General features: G+C 38.6%; 1 protein-coding gene across 4 annotated transcripts in view; it reads left to right on the forward strand.

The window, feature by feature from the left end:
• raph1a (Ras association (RalGDS/AF-6) and pleckstrin homology domains 1a) overlaps nucleotides 1–20,869 on the forward strand; it is a 77,559-nt gene that overhangs the window by 30,360 nt on the left and 26,330 nt on the right. For all 4 annotated transcript variants that reach the window (XM_077216189.1, XM_077216192.1, XM_077216191.1 and 1 more), the window contains exons 3-5: nucleotides 18,361–18,480; nucleotides 18,913–19,015; nucleotides 19,929–20,557. In XM_077216189.1, the coding sequence (XP_077072304.1) occupies nucleotides 18,361–18,480; nucleotides 18,913–19,015; nucleotides 19,929–20,557 (852 nt within the window). The remainder of the gene's footprint in view (nucleotides 1–18,360; nucleotides 18,481–18,912; nucleotides 19,016–19,928; nucleotides 20,558–20,869) is intronic.

Below are 20,869 nucleotides of genomic sequence, written 5' to 3' on the forward strand. Positions count from 1 at the left end.
AGCAAGTGGGTACAGGATGTGATGGAATGATGTCACTACACCCACAGGAAAGCACGTAATGGAGGATTGCGGTGTGCTTTTATCTTTCAACTCAATGTCTCTCACCTTCCTGTGCATTGTTTATATTGTATTATATTATATTATATTATTTTGTCCAATAAATGTATACATTTACACTGTTCCGGTTGCTTTCTTGCTACAAATGAAAGCCCTCTACATCCTTTAACCGTATTAAATGTGTCCAGCGTACCATGGCAAGTGATCTACATTTGAAAACAGTTCTGACCAGCTCTGGGCCATTTTTGCATGAACTTAAAATTAGGCTCAGCGTTGCTGTCGATGAACTGCAGGTCATTGTAATGTGTACATGGGCACTTCTGCCAGCTTGGCCCATGTTCAATGCCTGTGGGTTTACTTGAAAAGAGAATGGGCAACAGTATTGATTCATAGTGTGGCACATTATGTCTCTGTGGATGAACACGAACCCCCCTGCTGTGTGTAAATGGAGTCTCAGCTGGACTGTCCTGCACCAGAATTGTCATCTATAATTTTATTCACTGTCCACTGCGGAAACTCCTCTTTCTTCTTACTCATTAAATTTAATGGTAGTATCAGCCTCTGATCTGTCTCTGTACCCTCAGTGAATTAGAGCCCCTCGTATCTCTAAGTGCCCCGAGGCAGACAGTGTTGCCCCCTTTTATCTCAGCTAGAGTTTATGCCTTAGCCAGAACCCAGAGGTTAAATATATGGCCTTGACATTAGAGAGGCTTAGCTATGGGTTTGGTATGGCTCCTGCTTCACTTTGTGTTGGACAATTTGTGACTTTATAGCTAGTGAACCAAAAGAGTGACTTCCTGTGTTTCGGTTTGGTAAGGTTTGAAGCACTTGTTTGTATTTCGTGTGCATTTTCAGGTGTGACACTGTTACTGTGCAGCTGGGATTGGAAAACTGGAGCATCTGTGCTGGTTGTGACGTCTGGGGAATCGCCCGTATGTGTCGTTGGCAGACGCCACACACTTCTGGGTCTTGAGATGTATAAAGGGGCTTCTAGACATGAACGTAGGGCTATGATGCTGCATGTCTTGCATAATGCTCTCATAAAGAGTTCCATTTATTATTTCAAATTGCATCCTTTCTAAAGATCTTGCATGGCGCTTTTGGCTATGATTTTAGCGAGTAGTGATCAGTTTGAGCTTGCCTGTGCATCTAACCTCTATATTGCGATTGCTGATCTAATCTGCAAACTAATTTGTTCATTTGGTGTTTGTTTAGGATCCTCTGCTCTTTTCCCTCCTGCTTCTAATTGGCAGAACTGTGTGTGAAGACTGTCCCATTGTGAGTGTTGCCAAGCCCACGTAGGGAGTCTCCCGTTTACAGCACTCAGTTGTGCGTGAATGATGACATTAGTGATGCTTTGTCACTCTGTTGCAGGATGTTAGGACCTTTTTTCTTTTCCCTCCTCCTCTTAACCCTGAGCTCTCTTACTAATGTGAACTGACCACGTGATTGACGAGACAAATGGTTGGAAAACTTAGCCTAGCTTTGGTTCCAGTGTTTAATTTGGTCATGGGCAAGCAGCTGTCCTACAGCCAGTCACCGCAAACTATCCCCAGTCCAGTGGATTCCCATATTTTGTATCTACACCATTTGTTTTGCTGGATTTTTTGTTTATTTCAATAAGGTGGGATTAATATTTCTGTTATAAGGGTTGTTGTTGCTGTGAATATTGATTAGAATAGGTTCTGCCCATGGGTTTGTGGGTCCCTAGGTGAGATCATAGGGGCGGAACTATGATTAAAAATTAATAGGATCGTGAATACGATGTGCAATTTGGAAACACAGCAAAATGTATATACAAAGTAAAATTAACACATAAACTATTTACGCAATTTATTGGCAAAACATGTCACATGATCCTTCAGAAATCATTTTAATATGCTGATTTGGTGCTCAAGAAACATTTATTATTATTATCAATGTTGAAAACAGTTGTGTACAATTTTCTTTCTTGCTCTCAGGATTCTTTGAATTATAGAAAGTTCAAAATAACCGCATTTTTCTGAAATAGAAAGCTTTTGTAACATTATACACTATCGTTCAAAAGATTGGGGTCAGGAAGAATTTTTTTATACTTATGTATTTTTAATACTTTAACATTTTTTTATTCATCAAGGATGCATTAAATTTATGAAAAGTGACAGTAAACACATTAATAATGTTACAAAAGCTTTCTATTTCACATGCTGTTCTTTTGAACTTTGTTGATTTTTTTTTTACACAACCGCTTTCAACATTAATAAGAAGAAGAAATGTTACTTGAGAAGGAAATCAGCATATTAGAATGATTTCTGAAGGATCATGTGACACTGAATAATGTATTGATGCTGAAAATTCAGCTTTGCCATCACAGGAATAAATTGCATCTATGGCTCAATAATAATTGGTTGTCAACCCTACCACCATAAACAAAGATGTTTTGTGTGTAGTTAAAATGTAGTGTTTGGTCATTCGTCATCTTTCACGTTTGTTTTGTTTGATACCATGATTTTACATTTAATTTGATATTTATGCATGCTTCCTTTTTTTCCATTCTGTCTTCTTTTTCATGATTTGAAGTAGGGATGCATGATATATCGGAAATATCTAAATATCACAAATGTGCATATCACAATGGCTTGCGGTATCTGAATGATTTTAATAGGCTACTTCAAAACATTGTGAAAAGTCAGTTTTAGGTCGACTATGCAGTGTTTTAGTTACATTTGATTTTTTAGTTTCTGTATTGTTTGCTACTGTTAGATCTAACGTAGGCCTACCTGAAAAACTTAAACCACTGTGTATTTAATTTGTATCTTTGTTTTATTGTATTTGTTCTATTGTTTGTAATTTGCCTCTTTGTTCTTATTTTTAATAACAGAGATAAATTAAAATAACAAAAATAAGTAATCGTCCACCCCTGTTTTCAGGTGTTTTTGTTTACCTGGATGTTCTTGATGTCAAATTTTCAGGTTGATATAATATATTACCAAGTTGAGTAAACAGTTGTTGATATTTCAGATTTGTGACATTACTTATTATGTAATGCTAAAACACCGCTGTTCACTTTCAGAAATTGTTGTGATGGTTTCTTTTCCCAGAAAGAATGTGAAACATATATATTTGTTATATCATTTTCAGTTTAAAATATTTTAAAATCCAATTTAAATAGATTTTACACACTTAAAGCAACATCGTATCGCATATCGGATATCACATTTAACAAGTTATCGCATATCACATTTTTATTCAGTATCATGCAGCCATAAGTTGAAGCATTATGAACAAATTTCTATATAGCTATCACTGTATTGATTTTCTGGTGAAGTAAAATTGTTCTCGGTACAGGCAAAAATAGGCTATTGAGACTATCTACAAATCAACAGTATCACACACACACACACACACACACACACAACACACAACACACAACACACAACACACACACACACACACACACACACACACACACACACACACACACACACACACACACACACACACACACACACACACCATTGATTAATGACCAGCATCCTGCTTGTGGAGACACGGGAAACAACCTCTTTTCATCTCTCCCTAGCTTCTGTTTGAAAGGATCGTCCTCTTTTCATTGTTATCATCTTTTTTTTTTTGGCAAATGAACCACTTGAACATGCTCCCACCCAAACAAAGCAAATTAATGGACATTAATCATCTGTAAAATATCATGGATCTATTGTCTTTTAAACCAAATGATAGCCTCATGTCAAGTTTTGTTTCTGTTCGTTTGCATGTGAAGATGCTGTTAAATGATATGTGTGTGTTTATGACTTCATGAGGTTGGACCATGGTCTCCCATGAGCCTCACAGAGGCGTTTGACCAGGGAAAGTATTGGATGGCTCTTTGTTTATCCTGGTCTGGGATGTGGAAATGACAGGCAACAGAAGAATGGCAGATCTGACTGAGAAAAAACACATCTCCTACTATTAACTCACAAGGTTATTTTAGTACAGACTCTGGAACGCTGCAGTGGCATCAAGTTGGGAAACATTGACGATAGTTTCACAATAATGAGAGCAGTGAAAAGGGAACTGCACTGAGGATTTAGTGTTCTTCATTCCAGGAAAGGAGCACTGAAATTCTTGCTTTTATGGAGCAAATAGTGCCATCTGTGCAAGTCTGCAACAAATCTAAACATGTAACTAGTTAAGAGTCAAAGTCCTGGACCGAATTAATTGACACATCATGGGTTTCTTTATCCCTTCATTGTGAAAGCGGCGACATCACAGATTTCTGCTTTGCACTGCAAGTTTTGCACTTAGCGTAAAAAACATTTTAACATGTATTGTGTGACAAATTGATTGATTTTTTTCACATTCTTCCTTGTCAGCTCCACTATCTGTCTGGTCACTACAAGGTTTTGTGTTGAGCTCTAGATGTTGCTTTGTGATTGGAAGACTTGGTTCTGGATGCAATAAACAATGGAGACTTTGTGGTGCCGCTGAGATATTATTTGACTCTGACTTTAATTTTATAAACATCTAATCCAGTGCATTCCGTCGGAAAATAAACTCCACATCTTCAAAGAGGATATGTTTTTCTTTTACTGAATCCTGATTAACATACTGAATTAATGTATGATCAAAGAGTTCAGTTGATGTGGCACTTAATTTTGTTTACAGATATTGAGCTTGTGTGTATTAAAAAAAAACTTTTTTTCTTCCTGTGTTGATATATTTCCAATTGAAACAAAAGGTGTGAGCTGGGCATATTAGGCTGATTAAATGCCTAGGTGATTGGTTGGTTGGTTGATTGATTGATTGGTTGATTTATAGCCTGTGTTCACAGTTATAATGTAAATCATCAATATTTTTGGTCTGCTTTCCTGAAATAAAAAGTATTGGTTAACTGTAAATAGACAAACATGAATTTGATCAACTTTAAGGAGTACACAAGTATACAGATGACCTCAAAGCTAGCACATATGGAGTAAAAGCCACAAAATATTGATGTCATGGAGTATTTAAAAACATCCTCCACACACTCTATAGTAGCCATGAATAATCACACAACCCTTTGAAGTGTTTTCCAGAATTTGCTTGAGAAACACTGAGTCCTCAGTGTACTTCTGTCCAGGAACTATTTAATGGAAAAGTGCGGTCCAGTGATATGTGATGGGTGTAGAGCGAGACAGTTTTCAGGTTCTGTCTTTAGCTCAGAAAGGTCATGTAGACTGGCTACTGTTTTTACACAGGGCTGGTACATTACACAGCAATTGAACACAGCAATTACAGCGAATGGTTACGTAACGGCATGAGTGTGTTTTCAGAGCCGCCCAGAGCAATGGCCAGTTTTATGTACCTCATCTGTCTTCCTACAGTGGATTTCCAGTGTTATTTTTACTCTGGCTGTGATTTCATTGATTTTATGAACAAAACTTTTCAATTTCTGAAAAGTTTACCCAAATAGATGGTCTCTAAAGTAAGAAAGTCCTGTCTGCTAACACCAGCTGTCTCTGACTAGCAGTAGCAGATAGCGAATCATTAGTTCAACTATTTGTTTGTCATTGGTCATGAAATATGAATAGCCCAGTGAAAAAGGTTGTACACTTGGTCCTTGGTCCAGATTTGAGCCTTGCACCTTTGAAAAGAGTCTTTAAAATCACTCTGTCCCAACTTTTTCAAATCTTTTCTGAAAAAACATTTTCCACTTCAAGACTTTTAGTAACCATTCAGGGTTGATTTGATTGAATTTTAGTGGTAACTTTCTTAGGCATTCGTTTTGCATCCATAATAATCCAATTTAGAATGAAATTGAATATTTCATTTGAAAAAAAAAAAAAGGTGTAGGGCAGAACTCATCAGGAATTGATTGGATCAGTGGATGATTGGATCAGTGGATCAGTGAAAAAAGTGGATGTTCCGAACTAGAATAGAGCCAGATCTGAATGAGACCTCTAGATGTCTTTCAGGAGGCTTTTTAAGCAGGCCATGGAGGCTAAAAGTCAGATTCATTGCTTTTTTTCTTAGTCTTAAAATGCAAGTTATTACATTGATGACAAATTGACATTGCATTGACATGATAGATTTTGACAAAGATCTATAGGCCTGTGTGAAAGAGCATCATGTGTTACTAAAGACACACTAAAGTTAGCTATCTATCTAGCGTGTTACTGGACCTTGGAGCAGCTGATCTCATAGACTGGATTGTAGAGCTCACAAGAACGAGGCATCGAATGTAAACTTTTGCTGAGAGTGAAAAAAAAAAAATGTAGTGGAAATAACCATTCAGGCCCCGTGCAGTAAATGGAAAGGCAATCATGACTTTGTTTGTCAGACCTGTTCAGTAGGACATATTCCAGTCTTGGATAAAATGCTCCCGCTGGAGAGGTCTTAAACATTTCCACCACACATCCTCAACTGGATTCTTGCTCTTTTTTTTTTCAGTCTCTTCTTTCACATTTCAATCTGTTTTTCCCCGAACACAACGTGGCACTCAGTCACACGGACACTTTTGTTTTTCAGGCCGTCTTGTAGATAGATGGCTGCTTTAATAATGCTAAAGGATCTCAGTGCCATAGCAGTGCTGTGGGATCAGTGGGAATACAGCCTATGATCGTTCCCATATGTAGGGATGGTGCCAGAAACAGTGACATTGGCTGAGTACCAGCATCCCTGCACCTCAGTGTGTCTGTTGTATGTGGTTTCTGACAACCTGTGCTGACTTGATTTAGATGGTTTACGTTATACAACTAGACCATCTGTTGAGCAGGAGACTGATTTTCGCACTAACAGGACACCATGTGTCATGCACTTTATCCAACTTACCATTTGAAAGCTGTTACGTCTGGTCTCATTAGTGTGCTGTTGTTTTTCTAAATCTATTAATTTATTTAAAAATACCATAACGTTAATTTTATACATACAATATCTTGAATACAGCTCTTCTGTGATGGGAAGGTAATTCTGATATTTTTGGGGGGCATCAAGTAAAAAAATGTCAGGGTGATAAATTTGAATGAAGGAAAGAAGGCTTGCCAAAGAATGAAATTCTGAAAAATAAAACCTTTTCATGGAAGTCTGGTGTAAAGATTGCACAATCTTTTATTATTATTATTTCTTAGAGGAAATAATGAATTTTAAGAAAACTTCTTCACAGATTATTAGTATTTGAAGAACTATTGTCCACCAAATCAAAGTCATGTTGTGCGACCAGCATGCAAAAACCTAAAACAGGAAGTGACATCATAGAGAGGACCGCCTGCAGACCCTCATAAAAATGTGTCAAGGTCAGTGTTATTTTAGCATTATTTATTTTATTATATACTATATTTACTATACTATTTATAGTATTGTTTTTTTTTATTATTAGTTTGCTATTTTGTTATGCTTAGTTTTTTTTAGTACCTTTTTGTAACTTCATTTAGTTGCCAAGAAAACATTCTAATTTTCTTTAAAGTTTCCTAAGATTTGTATTATTTCACTATGAACACTCTTGTCATTGACCCTACTAGTATTTTTGGTTAAAATTTGTGAATGTTCTCCAATGTTTATTTAGTCAACCTATCCTTTATCTCTGGTGATGACCTTTATAGTGCTGTCACTTGCTTTTATTTGCCCGTGAGAACCACAAACCTCTCTTAAGATTTGCTTTTCTATTTTGGTCCCCATCTAGATGCGGGTGTGTGTTTGTGTGTAAGTGTGTCTGTGTGTGTGTGTAAGTGTGTGTGTGGTGTCCACACACAGTGAATTTGCCAGGGGACCTACCTTTTGATACTGAAAAAAGATAAAACTCCTTTCTTTTCCTCGGATTCTCTCTCCCCCGTGTCTTTCTTTCTGTTTTTGTTTTGAACATTTACAAAGAGCCTACTCACAGACAGTTTAATCGCAAATCTACTGTGCCCTTAACTTCAGTCTAAACATCGCCCTGGTAATGTTTATGTTGACTACGCAGAAGACTGTCTTGGGCTCATTGCCTTTGACACTCCTCGCTTTCTCTCGGGAGTAATCACGAATCGCAAGAAAGAACAGAGATAAACAGGCAGGAAATTTGAGGAATGCAGGGAGGAAAAGCTTAATATTTCCAAACTTTGAATGTGTAACCAATAACCTCACTCGTCAAACATTTTACCCCCCAGTTTGATGTTTTTGGTCTATTTTTGAGTGTGGTTTTGTACGCATGCGAGAAAATGTGTTGTGTTTGTGTGTCTCCATGCTGCCTCATTCACATCTGGAATACTAAGCTGAGAGTTGGACTCTCTTGTTGATTGATTTTCATTTTTTCCTACGATGACTGAGGCCAGCTCGTCCTTACCACGAGTACATTTGTTTTTCTCTTTGCGATGAAGGCAGAGGAAATAAAGGAAAATCTGGATCTTATTTGAAGGAGTTTGTTGACGTTGACGTTCTGCTTGTATCCTCACCACAGCTCAGCTGGAATCTGCCTCGTGCGAGGAGCTTACTGCGGTCGTGTCCCGAGTCACCCATCCCTGAGGATGACAGCTGTGCCGTAGTCGTAGTCGTGGGAAAACGCTCTTCAATGTTCCTCTATGTTTTACTGAGAGTCACTGAACTTGAGTTGGTGGAGTGGTTGGAGGAACATTTCCACTTGTGCTCCACAAGGAAAGTGGATGCTACTTTGAAATTATGCCCAGGCATAATTACTGTACTTTATGGGTTACTGTACTTTAGCCCAACAACAAACCAAACCAAATCCATCTCTGTCTCTTTATTGCTCCTGAAGTTGGAGTGAATAAACCAGAGATCTGAAAACTAAAGCAGCCCCCAAGGACACAGAGCTCTGAGCTTTTGGAATAAACCACGTCTATATCAGATGAATGCTGGACCTGTGAATGGAAAATACTCTCTAAATGCACTGATTATAGGTTTTTCTACTTTCATAACGTTTCTGACTGTTTTTTTAAGAACATAAATGTATAGGGATTTAATATAAACCATCAGCTTGGCTCATGAATATTAATTAGGTGATGTAAAGTTATCCTGAAAGTTCTAACCGATCTGCTGAAACCCAGGTAAGGGGGAACTAGCCAATGTAGCATTGTGATCCTCTAATGGTTTCTAAAGAATTTAATGGTTTTACCATCACAGTTCAAACTTGCTATACATACTTCAGTCTCCATGGTAAACTGTGCGTTTCTACATTATATGCGTGACCGAACGAAATATAATTATTTTCAAAAGCACAATCCTATTAGCTTTTGGCACTTCTGTATCCGTCCTTTAGTTGTCTCCCTTCATTTTTTCTTTCTTTTTATATGGGTTTGGCTTCCCATGTAAATTTCACCTCTGCTAGCTCATTGTTTCAGTAGTTGGGGTTGGATAAGGTTTGCATGGATGCAAAAGGGCAAGGATTGCTTGGATTGAGCCACGTTTCAGCAGTTCCTTCCAAGACATAGGTCATGTTTCAGGAAATTCATTGGATGTTGGTGTATAATTGGAAGCTTTCATACAGACTTGTTGTTAAAGCGGTTTGTTGCCTCCAAATGTTACATGAGGTAGTGTTGATGATTTTAGAGGAATGCTTTTAATCAAATAAACCCACAATTTTGGGGGAAATTACACTTGAGAGTGAGGCCATACTCACTAAGAAATGAGCACTCTGAAGTGCAGGGTAGAACTGACTAATTGGAAGTCGCTGCCAATTTATTTTAACATGGCAGCAAATGCATGCTTATAACAGTTACAGTAAGTTAAAATTTCTTTTGCATAAGTTAATGCTAATAATAATTAATTTCCCATTTTCACTGTGTGATGTTTGATACAAACAAGTAGGTACAAGTAGTGCCAGTCATTTGGAATTAATTTGGTTATAATGTTCTGGTCATGGAATTGTAGGAAACGCCTTCAACATGATTGAAACCAAATCTATGTCAGATTGGTTACTATTTTTGAAAGAAATCTCTTATGTTTACCAAGGCTGCATTTATATGATTAAAAATACAGTAAAACAACTGTACTGCTATTAAATATAATTACATTTTAAAATAACACCTTTTCTATTTTAATATATTTTAAAATGTAATTTATTCCTATGATGTAAAGCTAAATTTTCAGCATCAATACTCCAGTCTTTAGAGTCACATGATCCTTCTGAAATCATTCTAATATGTTGACTTGCTGCTCAAGAAACATTTCTTATTATTATCAATGTTTAAAAGAGTTGTTTGAATGTGTTGATGCATTGGTGAGCTGCAGGTCTATGGTTTATGTCAGTGTATCTGTGCTTTTCCTGGTTTTACCATACCCCCAATAATAACACACACACACACACACACACACACACACACACACACACACACACACACACACACACACACACACACACACACACACACACACACACACACACACACTTTCTATGAGACCCGCCATGTGTTGTGGGAAGAATGTACAGGGGTCACAACCCCACTTCAAAGCCTCCTTGCATCCATTTTTACAGGCTGCTTTAGAGTAGAATAACTCTGATCATAAAGCCTCTGATAGGCCCAAACTCCCCAGCAATACACTTTAAATTACATTATTATGCTTTCACTGTTGGGCTTGATAATGGCGTAAATTGATGCTTGGTGTCTTTAGCATTCCCAGTTTAAAAGTTATACCAGACACCAGGGTTTCATGGCATGTGCCACTTTTATCACACATACTGACCTCTGACCCAGAGATCAAAGATTATAAGGTCAGGGAGTAGGAAGCACAATTCACACAGTTGTTGTCCATTTGCAAACAGCGTGAAGTTAGGATCATGGGAAAGACAGATCATCTGAGAATAGAAGCATATCTGGCTGTTGTAAGTGTTGAGAAATGTACTAAAAAAAACAATCTTACGTTACTCATTATAAAAAATAAATACATTGGCTGAATCCCAAATGGCATACTTCATGTGGACTCGCGGTCTCGTGGCCTGAAATTGCGCGTGCTCGCCAAGTGTACGAGTCCGTAGGGTCTCCCATTCGGCATTTTAGCGCTCAGAAGTGTGCGCCATCTTTGTGCCCTCGATGCGTACTTCGGCGAAGCCTACACCCTCCACACGAGTTACCTACCCAGGAATCATTGCAAACGTCCAATCAGGTAAATGAGGGGAGGAGTTTCGTGGCTGTTTGACTTTCGGTGGCATGATGTCATCAAGCCTGTCCCAAAGTACACACTCACGTACCCTCATGGACTCCTTTGGTACCCCTTAGGTCTGCAAAATACACTCTCGCGTGCCCTTGTGGACTCCTTAGGCGCCACTTAGGTCTTAAGAAAATATCACTCACAATATATATATATATATACAGTATATTTTTGTTTTCCCTTAGTGACTATGGTTATTAATGAATCCTCCGAAATCAGAAAATGAGTTGTGGTTAATTTACCTATAACGACACTTCCAGTTTCTGTTAACAATATAGTTAATACATATGACTGTTCTAGTTTTGTTAATATTATGTTATATAGAGGACCTTCAGATATTGTATTGGACACTGAGCGGCCTTTGAGTCAAAAAACAAGCAACTGTGATGGTCTGATTGGTCTGTCGAGGGTCATCCGATTTCCTGCCATCCATTGGTGTCAGACTGCATCACTGAGTAAATACACTGGTATTTCCAGCGCGTTGCAGCACATCAGTGGAGCTGCCCAACAGTTTTCACCATTAAATGTATTCTTTAGGATTTAGCTGCTCATTTTATCAGGGTTCTTATGAAATCCACATCTTAGATAGATGTTGGATTCCTATGGCACTCTGGCAGGTTAGTTTATTATGAAATGGCAGCTTTGGGTGGAGATTTGTGCGTGTTCTAGATTGCGATGCGGTTTTTTGACCTAGGATCAGTTAAGAATTTGATGGGCTGTTAGTTACATAATCTAAAATGTCATTGAGCGCAATGAATCACAAATTTTGATTAACTGCTTTAGGGAGTGTGTGTTTGTTGTGACATGGTAGAAGTTTGGCGTGGCTCTCATCTTGAGGGATGGCTTACACAACAAGCCACGAGGGGGATGAGGAATCCATTACATCCTGCACACTTCCTGTTCACATCAGACTGTCCTCCTACACACATGCACAGCTAAATGCCCTCAGATTTAATGTTTCCATTGCTGTTTATGATTTGTTATCAGTTCAAATTTAAATGATGTGTAACTTCTAAACTGCCATTCATTATAATTACTTATTTTATTTTTTCCACTTAGCTAAATATGTTTGGTAAGCTGGTAACACTAATAATACTGCTCGTAATTTCAGTAGTTTGGTGCAAATTTAAAAAGTTGTAGAAATTTAGTATTTAAATTGTGTTTTTGTGTTCCGTCATCTAAATGGTGACACTCACATGAGATAAAGACTGTACTGATATATATTATGTAGATTATTTTTTTTATTATTCCAAAACTGTTATTCTATTTTAATTATGTATAGTGCGGTGCTCCACTAAACGTCATAGAGAATCCTTGCACTCTATAGACACGCTAGTAATGCTGTGTTGTTTGGTTATGCGAAGAGCTAAAATTAGACTTATTATATAGACACTTATTATAGTGCTTTACCAATGGAAAATCAGTACCTGTATGGCCGAAGAAATAGAAAATATCTGAAGCTAGAGAGAAAGACCAACAAAGACAAAAACAAAACGAGTGTAAACATTGGTACGACATACACAAGGTGGAAAGATTTGATGATAGTGAAAATCTTAAGTGGTGATGCCCAAGTTGCTTTTTGTTATTGTTGGACCGATAAAACTAAAACTCTAAAACTCACTAGTATCAGTGTAATTGACATTAAACTCAGAGATGATCATGCTGATCCATGTCAGTAGATGACAGTACAACATCTGACACCCTTGTGGTATCGGTAACCCTCTTCGTTACTAAACCAGGGGTGTCCAATCCTGCTTCTGGAGGGCCACTATCCTGCATAGTTCAGTTCCAAACCCAATTGACCCTTTGCTAAGCCCAGCCCTCCCTAGTTACTGTTGCTACGCCTGACAAGCTTTCGCGCCTGGCATGTCTATTACAGTGTGTATCCACCGGTGTCAGACATTCCCAATGAGATAATTAGTAATTTTTGGCGAACATGTGAAATATCGGAGAGAGCAAGACAAAAGGGACTGCAGTATGCATTCGAGGGATATATCCACGACATAATATGCAACCGATTAGAGAATAATTTCATAAAAATTTAAGCTAAAGCCTATAGTCCCAGCGCACGCAGCAGCCGTCTCATACGCTGACCATTCAAATGGGAAACACACAAATTGAGGAACAGCTATGTCCGTGCACAGCAGGGTAAGTGAAATGTGAAAATAATCTAATTATTATAAATCAAACAGTTTATCCATACATCTTGTGGAATAACACTAACACCGGGAGAGGCGCGATCGGATTGGGTTAAAGTTAGTCAGGGGTAGTAGGCCGTCGATTAACAAAATGCAAAAAAAATATTTTAAAGTATGTCAGTGAGCTTCCGTCTTGTCTTATTTTACGTTAAAATATATGCGTTATGAACAAAGAACTGTCATTATTTCCAAGCAATAGGTGTTTTTGTTAATCCTATGGACATGTAGTTGTGAATGGACTCTCCCACACTGCTTGATCCACGCACATCATTTCTCCCCTTGGCTTTTAGATTTAGGGAAGGAAAAAATTCCACTCCCCCGTCCAAAATTTTAGGATACCGGGTATCAGATTAGCACAATCCATACGCACAACGCTTCGGCATGTTTCCCTCGCTCGAAAGCTTGCCAGACCTCCCGCGCCTAGTTACGGTTGCTAAGACACGATTGGCCAGTGGCAGTTTTCGGGCGTGGCTTAGCGAAGGGTCAATTAAATGCACTTGAATCAGCAACTCTTTAGGATTACTAGAAACCTTCAGGCAGGTGCGTTGGGACAAGTTGAAGATAAACTCTGCAGAACCTTGGGCCTCCAGGACCAGGATTGGACACCCCTGAACTAGATACTCCTCGACAGCAACCCATCAAGTACAGTATTTTCCGCAATATAAGTAAAAAAATAATCATCCGAAACATGCTGTGACTTGCATTCTAAAGCAACTTGTATAATGCAATTAAGCACATAAAACGTGCACATTTGGATTCATGCCGAATGAGCCAAAGATATTTTCCCACACACTGGTAGTTCCAGTTTAGGTTTGGCGTTTATAATAAATGTTGTTTATGATCAATGTAACTATAATTCGTGTTTGTTTTATCCTTATGTTTTTCATTCCTGTTCTGTTCTGAATACTGTTAAATTGAAAGGATTTGTTGTGGAGTAGTGGGAACTATAATACATGTTTATAGTGTTCTGTTTACACATTTTTCTGAATATAATGTGACTTATTCGTCTTGGTTTTTTCTCTCTCAACATTTTGACCCAGTGTGGCTTATTTTCCGGAAAATACGGCAGCACCCTGAAATCATCATTGTTTCTAGTTGACGCATCAAGGTAATGGTGCACTTGCAGTAGCTTGTTTTAAAATCCCTTTTGATGATAATTATGTTGAAGGAATCTGAAACAGGAATCAAGAAGCTCACAGAATGTGAACCCAGCGAGAGCGTGACAGTGTTGGTAGGACACATGTTGCTGTTTTTAATAAGTATTAACGCTGCTAGCTCTCCCGTGCAGGAGGCAACAGGAGCGCCTGCTTTACTCCATCAGAGCGAAGACGAAGAGCTTGCTGTGTGTGGAATGTGTAAGGCAGTGATGGGAAACAGATGCCTCCTCTGCAGGCTTGACGCTACACGTGGCCACTGTCTCTCCAGACGGGATCTGCATAAAACGGACAAGATGCGAGCCAAGCAATCCGGTCCAGCATCTAATAGACTAGACTACCGTGGCATGACTTCGCAGCATGTGCGATCATAGACCTTCTGGTGATGTTGTTGTTGTCACATGTACACACGCATACTCACTCGCTCTTCTTCCAGTGTGTGTCAGCAGGGACCACAGTTTGGGTGTCTGTACTGTACGCAGAGCGGCCCACACCCCAGGCCCGCCAGTCCAGGCCCAAATCACAGGGCTGCTAACCGCAGGGAGCTAATTGTAGCACAGCTCCTCGAAACGCTTCCCTTTAATTCTCTCCCTGGTTTCGCTCACTCTCTCTCCACACATTAAACATAAACAATTGCTGATATACTGTAGCTCGGAAGATCTGGTCCGCGGAAATGAGCCAAGAGGACATGCGAGAAGTGGAATCTGAATCTGAAAACTTTCCAGAAACTCGAGACTGATGAGTTAAGAATTTAGCATGAACCACTTACTCTATATTTGAGGCTATAGAGAGCTTTTTAGACTGTATTTACAGAAAAGTAGAGACTGGACGAGAGGAGGAATAGGGTTGTGATTTGACCCAGGACGAAATAAACCCCCGATCCCCATGAGCTGACAGTTATTATACTGTATAAGATTAACAAATTTTGGACTTGTAATTTTTTTTTTAAAAATTTAATGGAGATGTCGCCTCGTGGTGCCATCTCAAAGAGGCTCAAATATCTTTCTCAGAACTGTACCTTGACTGTTCAACTGGTGGAATGAGCTGCCTAACTCAACCAGAGCTGCTGAGTCCGTAGCCATTTTTAAGAACCGACTGAAGACACATCTTTTTCTGCAACACATGATCCATTAATACTAACACTTTCCTTTCTCTTCTCTTCTACTCTATATCTATTTAATAAAAATAAAAAAACGAATAAAAAAAAATTACATATGCTGCATTAGACCAAACTGGGAAGGGTCACAGCACTTACATATTGATGTTAAATTGTTATTTTAACTGCTTCTATTGCTTTCCTCATTTGTAAGTCACTTTGGATAAAATCATCTGCTAAATGATTAAATGTAAATGTAGATTTACTGTACCAAAAATAACAGTAAAGATATTTATAATGTTACAAAATATTTATATTTCAAATAAATACTGCTCTATTGGAAACAACAATATGAAGCAGCACAAGTGTTTTCAACATTGATAATAATAATAATAATAATAAATGTTTCTTGACCAGAAAATCAGTATACGGTATTAGAATTATGTGACACTGAAGACTGGAGTAATGATGATGAAAATTCAGCTTTGCCATCACAGGAATAAATTACATTTTAAAATATATTTAAATGCACAGCAGTTCTTTTAAATTGTAATATTTTTCTTCACTGTACTTTTGATCAAACAAATGCAGCCATGGTGAATATTTTGACTTTTTTCAAAAACGTAAAATTTTATCAATCCCAAACTTTTGAACCGTGATGTACATCAAAGTACCATGGTATTATGATTTATGATATCATCACTGTACAATGATAGCATCAAAATATAGTCATTTTTTTGTGGTCTTTGGTCCTGTAGTGATGTTGATAATTATTATCTACAATACCAGCTGTGCTGGTGTGTTTAAGGCATTTGCGGTGGTCTCTGGTCCCCATCTCTAATGATCTTGCCGGCTGTTCTGATGAAGATCTAAATTCTGGAACATCTGGCTCGCACTTCATCATCCCACTGGCTGGTTTCCTTCTGCATGTTTGAAAACAACTGACCCACAATTACAGGGTTGCCAGATTGCAAATGACCCCCCCTGCATATCATACATAACCTATGTAATGCTGGCTTCAGAACGACTGGCTTGGAAACTGTTCCAACAAAACTAATGTAAATAGCCCATGTCTAATTTTTTCCCCCCGTAACATTGTTACATTGGAGATTTCTGTGCCCTGGTACATTCGGTCCACGAGGTTTCCTCACCAGTGACGGGAAGTTTTCAGACCAAAGTACCTGAGAGGAATTTTAATAACGTAAGAGGATTACTCTCATTCTGTTACGCACAGTGTAACAGTGCTTATTTTGTTCATTGAGGCTAGCAGATAAACGTGAAACTACTTATTAAAGTGTGTGTTATCATATCAGGATTGATGTGTGGTACAGACACTGTAGAGTTTTACTGGCTCTGTGTAATAACAGCCATTGAAATGTGTTGCTGCTAAGCTTGCCAAAACCATTTACAACAGGAGAGGATGATTTCCAACCCATCTGATATAAACACGATGATAAGACACAGATATATTCAGATGTGTACATCACACACGAGGTTTCCATCTGTCCTGCTTAGTGTTAGATTCTACAGAATGGGATTCTTGTTATCGATAAATCTTTCATACTTTGAGTGCCTGGATCAAAGAAAACTCGGGCTTGTGATGTTCATCAGAACTTCATAATTTACAGTAGTGACAACATTGGCCTTGAGTAACATTAATTTGTGCAATCTGTCATGCATTATCAGGCTGTATGTGTCCTCATGGCCAGCAGAGGGCAGTGTGTGATTTCAAATTTCAGGCCAGTGGCTGATCATGAAATCTGAGGCTTTAGTATGCATGTGCATTAGAGCCTGACGAATAAGGCATGGTTTAGGTTCATATGTCAAATTTACGAGTGTCAAATGTTCATTGATAAACAGTGCTTTTATTTTCCTTTTTTTAGAAACATGTACAGCTTTCACCAAGCTGGTTGCTCACTAAAACCCCCAGTCATCATGTTAACAGCCATTTCAAGTTTGATTTAAAGTGGCCGAGTTGTTTGTTTACTTTTTTATTAGTCCTCCCATTAATGGCATCATTTTGTTCATTCGCTAACACGCACGAAAACAAGAGGCGGGATTTATCACACTAACCAGTCATATCCAATCAGCGCTATGGAGGTCACATGACTCTCACATGACTTTCCCCCATTCATTCTCAATTACCCCCCCCACCAAACTCACCACATGCTTTAGGGCAGGGGTGCCCAATCTGTCCTGTAGAGTTCATCTCCAACCCCAATCAAACACTAACACTAAAGGTGCCTTTAATTTTCAAGTGATCCTAAAGACCTTAATTGGTTGCCTCAGGTGTGTTTGATTAGGGTTGAAGATAAACTGTGCAGGACATTCGATTGGCTGGAGCAGTATTGGGCACCCCTGCTTTAGGGGGTCTGTTAAAAATCAATGGGCTCAGGGGAGAGAGACGCGGACTCCCGCTGTAACTCTACCTGCTGCTGTCACTGTTGGACACTGTTAATTTACTTAATTTCATATTTTGTAATAGTTTATTTTTTATATGGATTATTTCTCATCCAATCTTTTAAGGAGGCACTGCCTCCCTTGCCTCCCCGTAGAAAACGTCCCTAATGTATGTTTTAAACATGAAAATGTCTTTTCAACATCACAGTATCATTATTTCTGTATTACAAATATTAATATTATCACAGAACAATTAGTTTGGATAAACGCTGATGTCTACGGAAGCGATTAAATTAGAGTAAATCACCTTTTGAAAGTCTAATTTCCCCTGAATTCTGAGCAGTCCTGTGCTCTGTTTCAGATGGAGCAGTTTTCAGATGATGAGCTAGATCACGCTGCGGAGGAGGACAGCGATAAAGAGGACCAGGACCTGGACAAAATGTTTGGAGCATGGCTCGGAGAGCTCGACAAACTCACAAAGGTGAGGCTGAGAAACCTGTAAATTTGTATCCTGTAGGTGCAGTGATTCTAATAATTGCATACATGTCATGGTTGTCAGTATAGATTACATCTCTGATGTCACAACTCATGAGGCTTTAAGCAGCGTGAAGAATCTGTCGATCTTACAGTTAACTTGTTTTGTGCAGTATCCTCATAGATGCATTTTGGTTTACTATTTAAGCTTTTTTTTATTAGTTTTTAATGTTATACAACAAAAATGTATTAAGGAATGGATGACATAAGTGATAATCTGGATTTTTCGGAATTGCATCAGTGATAATCTGTATTTTTCTAAATTAATCAGACAGTCCTGAAATCCCTCTACAGTTTTATTAACAGTACTGACACAGGTGAAGCTACTGTATATGTGAAGTCTAATCGCTCTTTTTTTTTTCTGTCTTGTCATCTTTAGAGTCTAGATGATGGGAGACCAGAGAAGGTGCAGAAAGCACCTCTCAGACAAGAGACAAACATGGCCAACATGGCCTACCGCTTTTCTGTTTATAACATCAACGGTATACACAGGATACACTCTACATTACAAAATATTCTATTATTATTGATAATGTTATATTGTTAATATTCTAATATCAGTATGACCTCAGGCGGGGGCTCTAGATTCCAAAATTATTGATGTCATTTTTGACTACACAAGGATCATTGGGTATTGTCTCCCTAAAAATCATTATGATCTCATGAAGAAGGGCCTACATATTCTCCAATCACTGACTTCATTGGGGGCTTTAAATTCTAATGTTATTATGTTTTCTATTTAAATTTATTTTAAGATGTAATTAATTCCTTTATGGCTAAGCTGAATTTTCAGCATCATTACTCATTAACATTATAAATGTTGAATACAGTTGTGCTGCTTAATATTTTATTAGAAACCGTGATACATTTGGTGTGTTACTTGATTAATAGAAAGTTTAAAAGAACAACATTTATTTGAAATACAAATCTTTTGTAACATTATACATTTCTTTACTGTCACTTTTGGTCAATTTAATGTGTCCTTGATGAATAAAAGTGTTAATTTCATCCAAAAAACTAAATCTCACTGACCAATCAAATATTGGAACGGTAGTGTATTCAACACGAACTCACAATGAATTAATAATCATTTCAGAATAAATGTTCCCCTTTAGAAGTCATGATGATTAAGTGATGTTCTTTTAGGAATATACAAAATAGTCCCAGAACTCTGCAAAAACAGACAGGGTTTGCTAAGGAGTTTACTTAATTCACAAAAATGGAAACCTCACTAGCACAGACTCTGCCAGTTTGGCTGGGATATTTGCATACACAATAAACTCTTTAGACATATACATCTTACCTTAGTCATAATATATATTGGCATGCTTAAATTAGCTGGTCTGTTTACATGTTTGTTTGTTTGTTTATGTGTGTATGTTTGTTTCCTTACAGAGGCACTGAACCAGGGTGACGCAGTGGATCTAGATGCTCTGATGGCAGACCTCTGTTCCATCGAGCAGGAGCTCAGCACCATCGGTAAGCCCAGCAGCGCTTCCTCTCGCCTCGGACTGGCCGGCGACCCCAAAGTCCGGCAGAAGCCCCCCGCCGGCCGCAGTCACAGCACTAAGCACACGGGCAGCAGCAGCGGAGGGGCGAGTAGCAGTGGCGGCAGCACCAGCAGCAGTACCCGTGCCTCGCCCGCATCTACGGTCAGAGTGGGCAGCGCCACCAGCAGACCCTCGCTGGCATCCAACTTCTCTCTGGATGACATCACTGCCCAGCTGGAAAAAGCCTCCCAAAGCATGGACGAAGCAGCCAGGCAGAGCTCCACATCCTTGGGCTCTACGATCTCAGCACCGTACTCTTCCTCCACTGTGAGGCGGCCGCCCTCCCATCATCATCATCATCGCAGGACAGGGTCCGTGGGTACGGTCACAGAGCATGAGGTGCGGCCCTTTGCCCATTCCTCTCGCTCTAGTATTAACTCTGCTTCTGCGTCCAGCATGGACTCGCTGGACATCGATAAACCCATGTCTGATCAGGACGGGTTACAGGACGGACATGACCAGCCGAGTTCAGAGGTAAACAATGCTTCGTATTGTTCAGAATCTCTAATGGAGACATGGGACCTCTTTGAAGGATACATGCAGTTATTTAAAATAAGATAAAAATCAAATCTAAAAATCAGGATTTTTCTTAATTATTCACCCCTTCAACATTTTTGTTCTTTGAAGGAACAGTGTTCCCACTGTTTTGAAAAACCTATATATAGGAGCTTTATCTTTAAAAGTGTAATTTCTAGAACTACAGTGAAATCTTATTTTATTAAGTTTCTGTGGGCATTTGTATAATGACACATCTTTCTAGTTATGATACGTTCTAAAATATTTTAT

The sequence above is a fragment of the Siphateles boraxobius genome, unplaced genomic scaffold (assembly GCF_051911475.1).
Source record: "Siphateles boraxobius isolate OS27281-9 unplaced genomic scaffold, OSU_SipBor_1 7, whole genome shotgun sequence".
NCBI classification, from domain to species: Eukaryota; Metazoa; Chordata; class Actinopteri; order Cypriniformes; family Leuciscidae; genus Siphateles; species Siphateles boraxobius.